The 12,257-nt window shown below is 39.3% G+C and overlaps 1 protein-coding gene across 1 annotated transcript; it reads right to left on the bottom strand.

Annotated features, from left to right (window-relative positions):
• Window positions 1–3,226: 3,226 nt before the first annotated feature.
• On the bottom strand, window positions 3,227–8,925 carry LOC119199178 (uncharacterized). The gene is made up of 2 exons (XM_062563643.1): window positions 7,612–8,925; window positions 3,227–6,240 (listed from the first exon to the last, which is right to left on the bottom strand). The coding sequence occupies exons 1-2, from the start codon at window positions 8,722–8,724 to the stop codon at window positions 3,994–3,996; spliced, it is 3,360 nt and encodes a 1,119-aa protein (XP_062419627.1). The 5' UTR covers window positions 8,725–8,925; the 3' UTR covers window positions 3,227–3,993.
• Window positions 8,926–12,257: the final 3,332 nt, after the last annotated feature.

The raw sequence follows: 12,257 nt of genomic DNA on the forward strand, positions 1-12,257 counted from the left end.
GAAAAAAGATCATTTGCTTGATAGAAACAGTGAAAGGTAAGGCATTCTTAATACAGTCCTTTTCAGCTGTTTTCTCCTTCTGCAAAAGCTTTGAAAGTAACAATATTGGTCAAAACGTAGTTGAGTGAATCAGGTTCTAAAACTAGACCTTATCCTTCATACCATAATGATAATGATGAAAAAAGGTCATTTGCTTGATAGAAAACATAGTTGAGTGATTCAGGTTCTATAACAACATCTAATCCTTCATACCATAATGATAATGATGAAAAAAGATCATTTGCTTGATAGAAACAGTGAAAGCTAAAGCATTCTTAATACAGTCCGTTTTAGCTGTTTTCTCCTTCTGCAAAAGCTTTGAAAGTAACAATATGGGTCAAAACGTAGTTGAGTGAATCAGGTTCTAAAACTAGACCTTATCCTTCATACCATAATGATAATGATAAAAAAGGGTCATTTGCTTGATAGAAAACGTAGTTGAGTGAATCAGGTTCTACAACAACACCTAATCCTTCATACCATAATGATAATGATGAAAAAAGATCATTCGCTTGATAGAAACAGTGAAACCTAAAGCATTCTTCATATAGTCCGTTTTAGCTGTTTTCTCCTTCTGCAAAAGCTTTGAAAGTAACAATATTGGTCAAAACGTAGTTGAGTGAATCAGGTTCTACAACAACACCTAATCCTTCTTTCCATAATGATAATGATAAAAAAGGGTCATTTGCTTGATAGAAAACATAGTTGAGTGATTCAGGTTCTACAACAACATCTAATCCTTCATACCATAATGATAATGATGAAAAAAGATCATTTGCTTGATAGAAACAGTGAAAGCTAAAGCATTCTTCATATAGTCCGTTTTAGCTGTTTTCTCCTTCTGCAAAAGCTTTGAAAGTAACAATATTGGTCAAAACGTAGTTGAGTGAATCAGGTTCTACAACAACACCTAATCCTTCATACCATAATGATAATGATGAAAAAAGATCATTTGCTTGATAGAAACAGTGAAAGCTAAAGCATTCTTTATACAGTCCGTTTTAGCTGTTTTCTCTTTCTGCAAAAGCTTTGAAAGTAACAATATGGGTCAAAACGAAATTGAGTGAATCAGGTTCTAAAACTAGACCTTATCCTTCATACCATAATGATAATGATGAAAAAAGGTCATTTGCTTGATAGAAAACATAGTTGAGTGATTCAGGTTCTATAACAACATCTAATCCTTCATACCATAATGATAATGATGAAAAAAGATCATTTGCTTGATAGAAACAGTGAAACCTAAAGCATTCTTAATACAGTCCGTTTTAGCTGTTTTCTCCTTCTGCAAAAGCTTTGAAAGTAACAATATGGGTCAAAACGTAGTTGAGTGAATCAGGTTCTAAAACTAGACCTTATCCTTCTTTCCCTAATGATAATGATGAAAAAGGGTCATTTGCTTGATAGAAAACGTAGTTGAGTGAATCGGGTTCTACAACAACACCTAATCCTTCATACCATAATGAAAATTATGAAAAAAGGTCATTTGCTTGATAGAAACAGTGAAAGCTAAAGCATTCTTCATACAGTCCGTTTTAGCTGTTTTCTCCTTCTGCAAAAGCTTTGAAAGTAACAATATTGGTCAAAACGTAGTTGAGTGAATCAGGTTCTACAACAACACCTAATCCTTCATACCATAATGATAATGATGAAAAAAGGTCATTTGCTTGATAGAAACAGTGAAAGCTAAGGCATTCTTAATACAGTCCGTTTTAGCTGTTTTCTCCTTCTGCAAAAGCTTTGAAAGTAACAATATTGGTCAAAACGTAGTTGAGTGAATTAGGTTCTAAAACTAGACCTTATCCTTCATACCATAATGATAATGATGAAAAAGGGTCATTTGCTTGATAGAAAACGTAGTTGAGTGAATCAGGTTCTAAAACTAGACCTAATCCTTCTTTCCATAATGATAATGATGAAAAAGGGTCATTTGCTTGATAGAAAACGTAGTTGAGTGAATAGGGTTCTACAACAACACCTAATCCTTCATACCATAATGAAAATGATGAAAAAGGGTCATTTGCTTGATAGAAACAGTGAAAGCTAAGGCATTCTTCATACAGTCCATTTTAGCTGTTTTCTCTTTCTGCAAAAGCTTTGAAAGTAACAATATGGGTCAAAACGTAGTTGAGTGAATCAGGTTCTAAAACTAGACCTTATCCTTCATACCATAATGATAATGATGAAAAAGGGTCATTTGCTTGATAGAAAACGTAGTTGAGTGAATCGGGTTCTACAACAACACCTAATCCTTCATACCATAATGAAAATGATGAAAAAAGGTCATTTGCTTGATAGAAACAGTGAAAGGTAAGGCATTCTTAATACAGTCCGTTTCAGCTGTTTTCTCCTTCTGCAAAAGCTTTGAAAGTAACAATATTGGTCAAAACGTAGTTGAGTGAATCAGGTTCTAAAACTAGACCTTATCCTTCATACCATAATGATAATGATGAAAAAAGGTCATTTGCTTGATAGAAAACATAGTTGAGTGATTCAGGTTCTATAACAACATCTAATCCTTCATACCATAATGATAATGATGAAAAAAGATCATTTGCTTGATAGAAACAGTGAAAGCTAAAGCATTCTTAATACAGTCCGTTTTAGCTGTTTTCTCCTTCTGCAAAAGCTTTGAAAGTAACAATATGGGTCAAAACGTAGTTGAGTGAATCAGGTTCTAAAACTAGACCTTATCCTTCATACCATAATGATAATGATGAAAAAGGGTCATTTGCTTGATAGAAAACGTAGTTGAGTGAATCAGGTTCTACAACAACACCTAATCCTTCATACCATAATGATAATGATGAAAAAAGATCATTCGCTTGATAGAAACAGTGAAACCTAAAGCATTCTTCATATAGTCCGTTTTAGCTGTTTTCTCCTTCTGCAAAAGCTTTGAAAGTAACAATATTGGTCAAAACGTAGTTGAGTGAATCAGGTTCTACAACAACACCTAATCCTTCTTTCCATAATGATAATGATGAAAAAGGGTCATTTGCTTGATAGAAAACGTAGTTGAGTGAATCGGGTTCTACAACAACACCTATGATACGTAGATACAGCTTCTATAATCATGACGGAGGCTCGGTAGTTTTACTGAACTTTGTTGTTCAGGTTTATTGAACAAAACACAGCGGCTAATTACAACTTTTTCTGATTTACATTTTTTTGTTAAGATGGCGTCATGAAAACTAGAACAGATCCTGTTTTCACCCTTCACAATAAAACACTTCCGTTTCTTCAAATTAAAACCACATGGCACCCTGCAATTTGGAAACACGACTGCACCCATGTTACAACCAACAATCAATGCCCAATGTCCAGAACTGCAAATAAGTCACAACATCCTCCCGCCCAATGAACAACTGTTCATACGTATCAAATTGACCTTTAACCTATTTCTAATGGGTACAGTAACTGAACAGGCCTTCTTAACACGCTGCCTGTAGAAGTGCAAACATTACATGAACGTATGAGGCCATCTCTGCCTGGAAAGACCTCTACGAGTCTACCCATCTTCCATGTCTGTCTGGGTGTGTTGTCCTCCCCAATGAGAACAACATCTCCTACTTTAAGTGCTGTTGGAGTAGGAGTGTCCACTTTGTGAGCGGATTTCAAGTCCAATAGATAGTCTCTGCGCCAGCTGTTCCAAAAGCTGGTCAAAAGTCTCTGCTGGTATTTCCACCTTTTACCAAGCTCCTCACGGTTTGCTGTGAGCACCTGAGCTGGAGAAAGAAAAGTCTTTGGTGGCAAGGAAGTCAAGCGTTTACCAACCAGGAAGTGTGAAGGGGTAAGTGGCTGGGGCTCTAATACATCACTATGTACATACGACAGAGGCCTAGAATTCAACACTGCCTCAACCTCAGTAAGTACAGTTGTGAGTTCCTCAAAGCTCAAAGAGGCTTTTCCCAGTACCTTCTTTAAGCATGTTTTAACAGATCTCACAAGCCTTTACCAGAAGCCCCCCCACCAGGCAGCCCGCTCAGCAATGAACTTCCAGGTGATCCCTTTCTCAGTAAAAAACTCTGTGAGCTTTGAACCTTTAATGTTTTGCCATAACTCCTTTAAATCTTTGTCTGCTCTTTTGAATGTCTTCGCATTATCAGAGTAGATGATCTTACATAGCCCTCGTCTTGCAATGAATCGCTTTAAGGCTAGTAGAAAGTTCTCTGTAGTCTGATCTGAAACCAACTCCAAATGTACTGCTCTCGTTACTGCACATGTAAACAGCGTGATGTATGCCTTTACTGGCTGCCCCTTAGATCTAACATACAAGGGTCCTGCAAAATCTACACCTGTAACTTCAAAAGGAGGTGACTCAGTTACTCTATCTCGAGGTAAAGGAGCAGTAATCTGCTTTGCTGCTTTAACCTTAAGTTTTCTGCAAATGTAACAACTTGAAACAATGCGTTTTACAAGCTGTCTCCCTCTCAAAATCCAGTAATGTTCTCTGAGTTGAATCAGTGTATCTCGTACACCAGAATGCATCACCTTTTCATGACATGAATGAACCAATAGCTCAGAGTACTTGTGATTTGTTGGTAGTACCCAGGGGTGCTGTTCTCTGAAACTAAAATCAGAGTGCTGTAGTCTTCCCCCAACACTTAGCAGACCATTTTCATCTAAGAATGGTTTCAAGTCTTTGATTTTAGAGTCTCTTTTCACATTTAGTTTTGACTTTAGCTGGGATATTTCAGAGCTAAAACAACGCTCTTGCGTAGCCTTTACCCAGTACATTTCAGCTGCAATCAGCTCTTCTGAGGTTAACTCTCCCTGAACCCTTTGACAAGACCTTGTGTTAGTTACAAAGCGTTTTACCCATGCAGTGATTCTTAACACAGTCTTAAGCCTGCCGTACCTTTCTAAGTTCAACAGAGGTACCGTTTGTTCAGCGCTAGTGAATTGTACAACAGTCTGATACTTAGATTTCAGTTCAGTGTTTACCTCATTCACCACATTGTCATCATCAATGTCCAGCTCCCTTTCAGCTGTGGACAGTGAAGCTGGTCCGCTCCACCACAACTGGCTCTCAATAAGACTCTGTGCATGCTGACCTCGTGTAGGTAAGTCAGCAGGATTCATTTTACCAGCACAGTGGGACCACGTCTCCGGGTTTGTGAGCCCTTGTATTTCAGTCACTCTGTTGGCCACAAAGGGCTTCCACCGCTGGGCTGAGCTGCGGATCCAGTGAAGAGTGATCATCGAGTCCGTCCACATTTGAAGTTGGCTCTTCTCCATGTTCAGTGGTTTGAGAAAACTGTGTCCTAATCTTGCTCCAATAAGTGCACCCATAAGCTCCAGGCGAGGTAATGTCATTTTCTTTAGGGGTGCGACTCGCGACTTAGAGGCCACAAAGCTTGTAACAGTCTCTCCTTGTTTGTTTTTTCCTTGTAGATATGCCACAGCACTGTAAGCCTTTTCACTTGCGTCACAGTAGACATGCAACTTTACCGTGTGTGACTCTTGCTGGATCTCAATGTGGTACCACCTGGGAATAGCCATCAGGTGGAGCAGTGGTAGCTCCATACACCACTGTTCCCATTTTTCAGTCAAATCAATGGGTAATGGTTCATCCCAACTGAGCCCTCTCTCCCACATTTCTTGGAATAGGCACTTCACTCTGATAGTAAAGGGAGTGAGAAACCCAATGGGGTCAAATATGCGAGCCGATGTTTGTAGAACACTTCTCTTTGTGTTTTCTTTGTCCCGTAAAATGTCAATGAGTCCCTTTTGATCAAACACAAAATCATCTCTCTCTGGTCTCCAAACGAGTCCTAGCACTTTGAGCACGTTTCCACAGGACTCTGTATCTCCAGTCAACTCTACTCCAGTCTCCTTCCACATGGCTCTCAGGTCAGGTGAGTTGGTAACCCATTTGCAGAGGTCCATACCTGCCTGAGCGAGAATGTCCTTTGCTGTCGTTGTCACATGTAGAGCTTCCTGCACAGTAGGTGAGCTTGAAATAAAGTCATCTACATACAGAGAGTCACTGAGGATCTGTGCTGCCTTTGGTTGTTCTGTGTCAAATAGTTTGAGGTGTTTTCTGATGGTGGCAGCAAGCAGGAATGGGCTGGGAGACACTCCGAAAACCACTCTGTTCATTCTCAGGACACATACCTCATTCTTGCAGTCTTTGGTCGGAGGTCCATGCATCCACAGGAACCTAACAGCATCTTTATCCTTTTCTGCGAGGGAAATCTGAAGAAAGGCCTTGGTTATATCAGCAGTGAAGGCAATCTCATGCAACCTGAATGTGATGAGTACCTCTAGCAGGTTTGGGTTTAGATTAGGCCCTGTGTGCAAACAGTCATTGAGGGATGGGCTGTCTGCATCATGTGAGGACGCATCAAATACCACTCTCAGTTTAGTTGTGGCCTTGTCCTCTCTTACAACAGCGTGATGTGGCATGTAATATCTTACAGTCTCTTGGTTCCCTGCCACTGTTTTGTCCTCTAAAACCTCCTCACAGATCCCTTGCTGCAGGTAGTCCTGTATTACGTTGTTGTACCTGGCATACAAGGCTGCATCAGTTTTTAGTTTTCTCATAAGGCTCTCAAAACGTCTCTTTGCTACCTTAAAGTTGTCTGGAAGCTGGTCTTTGTCAGATCGCCATGGTAACTCAACTTGGTAGCGTCCATTTTCGAATGTAGTAGTCTGTTCAAAGCTTTGTAAAATGTCTGAGTCCTCTCGGCTCTCCGCCTGTTTGTTTACAATGCCCAGGGACTCGACCTCCCAGAATGCATGTAACTGTTTGGAAATCTGGGTCTCTTCAGTCAAACTTATGTGCATGCAAGTGGTTTCTGTAACGCTGGACGTAGTCACTGGCCCCTGCAAAGCCCATCCAAAAATACTCTCAACTGCCACTAGTGAATTTGTGACCTTTTGGACCTTTCCAGTGACTGCTTGCCAGTAGTAGTCTGCTCCTATTAACACCTGCAACTCTTGATCGTTAGCACCTTCTAGTGGAAAGTCTGCAAGTTGAAGCCCTCTTTTCTTTATCTCTGCTTGAATGGGCTCGCTTGGGACCTTTATCACAGCACTGCACACCTGAGGAGTCTCTACAGCTTCAATCTCAAGTCTCTGTTCAGTGTTCCACATATTCTGGAGCTCAACTCTCACAACATTGCGTTTCTCTGTTACAGGAGAGGTGGAACCAAAAACATGGAGATTTAGTGTCTCTTGCCTTACAACTGGGAGTCCTAAGGCTCTGACGACGTTTTTGTGAATGAAACTTCGCTGGCTGCCTCCATCCAATAGACAGCGTGTTATCTTCCTCTCCTTTGGTCCTACAGTCCATGTCTTAACTGTCTGAAGTAGTACTGTGTTCTGAGTATTGGTCTTCACCTTTACAGGGCTTGTCAATGACGACAACACAGCTTCTGTATTTTCACTACTATTGGTAGTGTTAATATCTAGCTTGGCTTCAGACTGCTCACAAACTGACAAGTGGTGTTTCCGGTTGCATAGGCTGCACAAAACCTTTACTCTGCAGTATTTTGCAATGTGTTTTGGGCCTAAGCAGACATAACACCGTCCAAGTTTTCTCAGTTTATCCTTGCGTGCACTTACTGTATGGTCGGAACAGTTCTCTGGTTTGTGGTCGCTACTGTCACAATACACACAGGTCCGGGGCACGGCACTGGCGGTGTGCAAGGCGGTCGCTGACGGGACACTCCACTTTCTGGGTTTATCGCAGGCGTAGGATGGCTTACCCACATTCTTGTGTTGTGGGCTTGGATCCTTCGATGCATGGCCTGGTCTTGTAAGCTGAAGCGCTCGTTCTCTGCTTTGCACCTCATTTTGTAGAAACTGAATCAACTCTGGCACCTTCCATTCGTTGGTCGCGTTTGGTTGGCGGGTGTAGGCGAGTGCGATGTCCTCCGGAATGAGCTGCAGTAGCACTGGACAAAGCAGGCAGCCGTACGTGTCACTCTGGACTCCAAGTGACTCCAAACTGCGTATCTGGATCTCACATTCATCATACAAGTGCCTCAAAGCTGTAACATCGGAAGATCTTTTAACAGGGTTTAAGTTCAGTAATTTGGACATATGGGCACTTATCACAATGTCCTTTCTCCCAAAGCGGCTCTGGAGTAACTCTATTGCAGCATCGTAGTTGGCATCTGTCATTGTAAGCCCTGCAATAGTTCTAGCAGCTGCTCCAGTCAGGTAGGATCTGAGGTAAGTAAACTTGTCTGTCTTGCATAGTACCTCATTTCTGTGAATAGCTGTTTCATATTGTGACCAGAATTCCTGCCACTGGCTTATTTCACCATCGTACTTTGTTATCATTAGCTTAGGAAGTTTAACAGTTTGTCTGGACTGTGATGTAAATGAACCGCTGCTCCCATCGCTCACGCGCACTCTCGGGGTGTCTCTGATGGTTTCCTGATGCCCGATGGCGGTGGTGGCGCGAACCTTCCAAGTGAGAACGCGGTCCATGTAATCCAGTGTGCTTGAAATCTCCGTGTCCAGATCGTCCGTGGGCGTCACATCTTCTATGCCCTTGTCCAAGTCCAATAAACTGTCCTCCTTCGATGATAAAACTGCCACAAACTCGCGTAGTTTGTCAGTATCTGGTCTTTCCTTCCCCACCTCGTCCTCTAGGCGGGTTAACAGCCTCGTCGTAGCGGCGCGAATAGTCGCCCGCTTCCGTTTCAGCCGCTCGAGTCCCTCCGTCATGACGGCTGCTAAACCGAGCCGTTAGCTGTTCACTTCGTTCGAAAAAGTTCTTAAAGTCCTTACATCCCGGGTTTCGGCACCAAATGATACGTAGATACAGCTTCTATAATCATGACGGAGGCTCGGTAGTTTTACTGAACTTTGTTGTTCAGGTTTATTGAACAAAACACAGCGGCTAATTACAACTTTTTCTGATTTACATTTTTTTGTTAAGATGGCGTCATGAAAACTAGAACAGATCCTGTTTTCACCCTTCACAATAAAACACTTCCGTTTCTTCAAATTAAAACCACATGGCACCCTGCAATTTGGAAACACGACTGCACCCATGTTACAACCAACAATCAATGCCCAATGTCCAGAACTGCAAATAAGTCACAACAACCTAATCCTTCATACCATAATGAAAATTATGAAAAAAGGTCATTTGCTTGATAGAAACAGTGAAAGCTAAAGCATTCTTCATACAGTCCGTTTTAGCTGTTTTCTCCTTCTGCAAAAGCTTTGAAAGTAACAATATTGGTCAAAACGTAGTTGAGTGAATCAGGTTCTACAACAACACCTAATCCTTCATACCATAATGATAATGATGAAAAAAGATCATTCGCTTGATAGAAACAGTGAAACCTAAAGCATTCTTCATATAGTCCGTTTTAGCTGTTTTCTCCTTCTGCAAAAGCTTTGAAAGTAACAATATTGGTCAAAACGTAGTTGAGTGAATCAGGTTCTACAACAACACCTAATCCTTCTTTCCATAATGATAATGATGAAAAATGGTCATTTGCTTGATAGAAAACATAGTTGAGTGATTCAGGTTCTACAACAACATCTAATCCTTCATACCATAATGATAATGATGAAAAAAGATCATTTGCTTGATAGAAACAGTGAAAGCTAAAGCATTCTTCATATAGTCCGTTTTAGCTGTTTTCTCCTTCTGCAAAAGCTTTGAAAGTAACAATATTGGTCAAAACGTAGTTGAGTGAATCAGGTTCTACAACAACACCTAATCCTTCATACCATAATGATAATGATGAAAAAAGATCATTTGCTTGATAGAAACAGTGAAAGCTAAAGCATTCTTCATACAGTCCGTTTTAGCTGTTTTCTCTTTCTGCAAAAGCTTTGAAAGTAACAATATGGGTCAAAACGAAGTTGAGTGAATCAGGTTCTAAAACTAGACCTTATCCTTCATACCATAATGATAATGATGAAAAAGGGTCATTTGCTTGATAGAAAACATAGTTGAGTGAATCAGGTTCTAGAACAACGCCTAATCCTTCTTTCGATAATGATAATGATGAAAAAGGGTCATTTGCTTGATAGAAAACGTAGTTGAGTGAATCAGGTTCTAAATCTAGACCTAATCCTTCATACCATAATGATAATGATGAAAAAGGGTCATTTGCTTGATAGAAACAGTGAAAGCTAAGGCATTCTTCATACAGTCCGTTTTAGCTGTTTTCTCTTTCTTCAAAAGCTTTGAAAGTAATAATATTGGTCAAAACGTAGTTGAGTGAATCAGGTTCTAAAACTAGACCTAATCCTTCTTTCCATAATGATAATGATGAAAAAGGGTCATTTGCTTGATAGAAAACGTAGTTGAGTGAATCAGGTTCTACAACAACATCTAATCCTTCATACCATAATGAAAATTATGAAAAAAGGTCATTTGCTTGATAGAAACAGTGAAAGCTAAGGCATTCTTAATACAGTCCGTTTTAGCTGTTTTCTCCTTCTGCAAAAGCTTTGAAAGTAACAATATTGGTCAAAACGTAGTTGAGTGAATTAGGTTCTAAAACTAGACCTTATCCTTCATACCATAATGATAATGATGAAAAAGGGTCATTTGCTTGATAGAAAACGTAGTTGAGTGAATCAGGTTCTAAAACTAGACCTAATCCTTCTTTCCATAATGATAATGATGAAAAAGGGTCATTTGCTTGATAGAAAACGTAGTTGAGTGAATAGGGTTCTACAACAACACCTAATCCTTCATACCATAATGAAAATGATGAAAAAGGGTCATTTGCTTGATAGAAACAGTGAAAGCTAAGGCATTCTTCATACAGTCCATTTTAGCTGTTTTCTCTTTCTGCAAAAGCTTTGAAAGTAACAATATGGGTCAAAACGTAGTTGAGTGAATCAGGTTCTACAACAACACCTAATCCTTCATACCATAATGAAAATTATGAAAAAAGATCATTCGCTTGATAGAAACAGTGAAACCTAAAGCATTCTTCATATAGTCCGTTTTAGCTGTTTTCTCCTTCTGCAAAAGCTTTGAAAGTAACAATATTGGTCAAAACGTAGTTGAGTGAATCAGGTTCTACAACAACACCTAATCCTTCTTTCCATAATGATAATGATGAAAAATGGTCATTTGCTTGATAGAAAACATAGTTGAGTGATTCAGGTTCTACAACAACATCTAATCCTTCATACCATAATGATAATGATGAAAAAAGATCATTTGCTTGATAGAAACAGTGAAAGCTAAAGCATTCTTCATATAGTCCGTTTTAGCTGTTTTCTCCTTCTGCAAAAGCTTTGAAAGTAACAATATTGGTCAAAACGTAGTTGAGTGAATCAGGTTCTACAACAACACCTAATCCTTCATACCATAATGATAATGATGAAAAAAGATCATTTGCTTGATAGAAACAGTGAAAGCTAAAGCATTCTTCATACAGTCCGTTTTAGCTGTTTTCTCTTTCTGCAAAAGCTTTGAAAGTAACAATATGGGTCAAAACGAAGTTGAGTGAATCAGGTTCTAAAACTAGACCTTATCCTTCATACCATAATGATAATGATGAAAAAGGGTCATTTGCTTGATAGAAAACATAGTTGAGTGAATCAGGTTCTAGAACAACGCCTAATCCTTCTTTCGATAATGATAATGATGAAAAAGGGTCATTTGCTTGATAGAAAACGTAGTTGAGTGAATCAGGTTCTAAATCTAGACCTAATCCTTCATACCATAATGATAATGATGAAAAAGGGTCATTTGCTTGATAGAAACAGTGAAAGCTAAGGCATTCTTCATACAGTCCGTTTTAGCTGTTTTCTCTTTCTTCAAAAGCTTTGAAAGTAATAATATTGGTCAAAACGTAGTTGAGTGAATCAGGTTCTAAAACTAGACCTAATCCTTCTTTCCATAATGATAATGATGAAAAAGGGTCATTTGCTTGATAGAAAACGTAGTTGAGTGAATCAGGTTCTACAACAACATCTAATCCTTCATACCATAATGAAAATTATGAAAAAAGGTCATTTGCTTGATAGAAACAGTGAAAGCTAAGGCATTCTTAATACAGTCCGTTTTAGCTGTTTTCTCCTTCTGCAAAAGCTTTGAAAGTAACAATATTGGTCAAAACGTAGTTGAGTGAATTAGGTTCTAAAACTAGACCTTATCCTTCATACCATAATGATAATGATGAAAAAGGGTCATTTGCTTGATAGAAAACGTAGTTGAGTGAATCAGGTTCTAAAACTAGACCTAATCCTTCTTTCCATAATGATAATGATGAAAA

Source organism: Pungitius pungitius, chromosome 7 (assembly GCF_949316345.1).
Source record: "Pungitius pungitius chromosome 7, fPunPun2.1, whole genome shotgun sequence".
Taxonomy (NCBI): domain Eukaryota; kingdom Metazoa; phylum Chordata; class Actinopteri; order Perciformes; family Gasterosteidae; genus Pungitius; species Pungitius pungitius.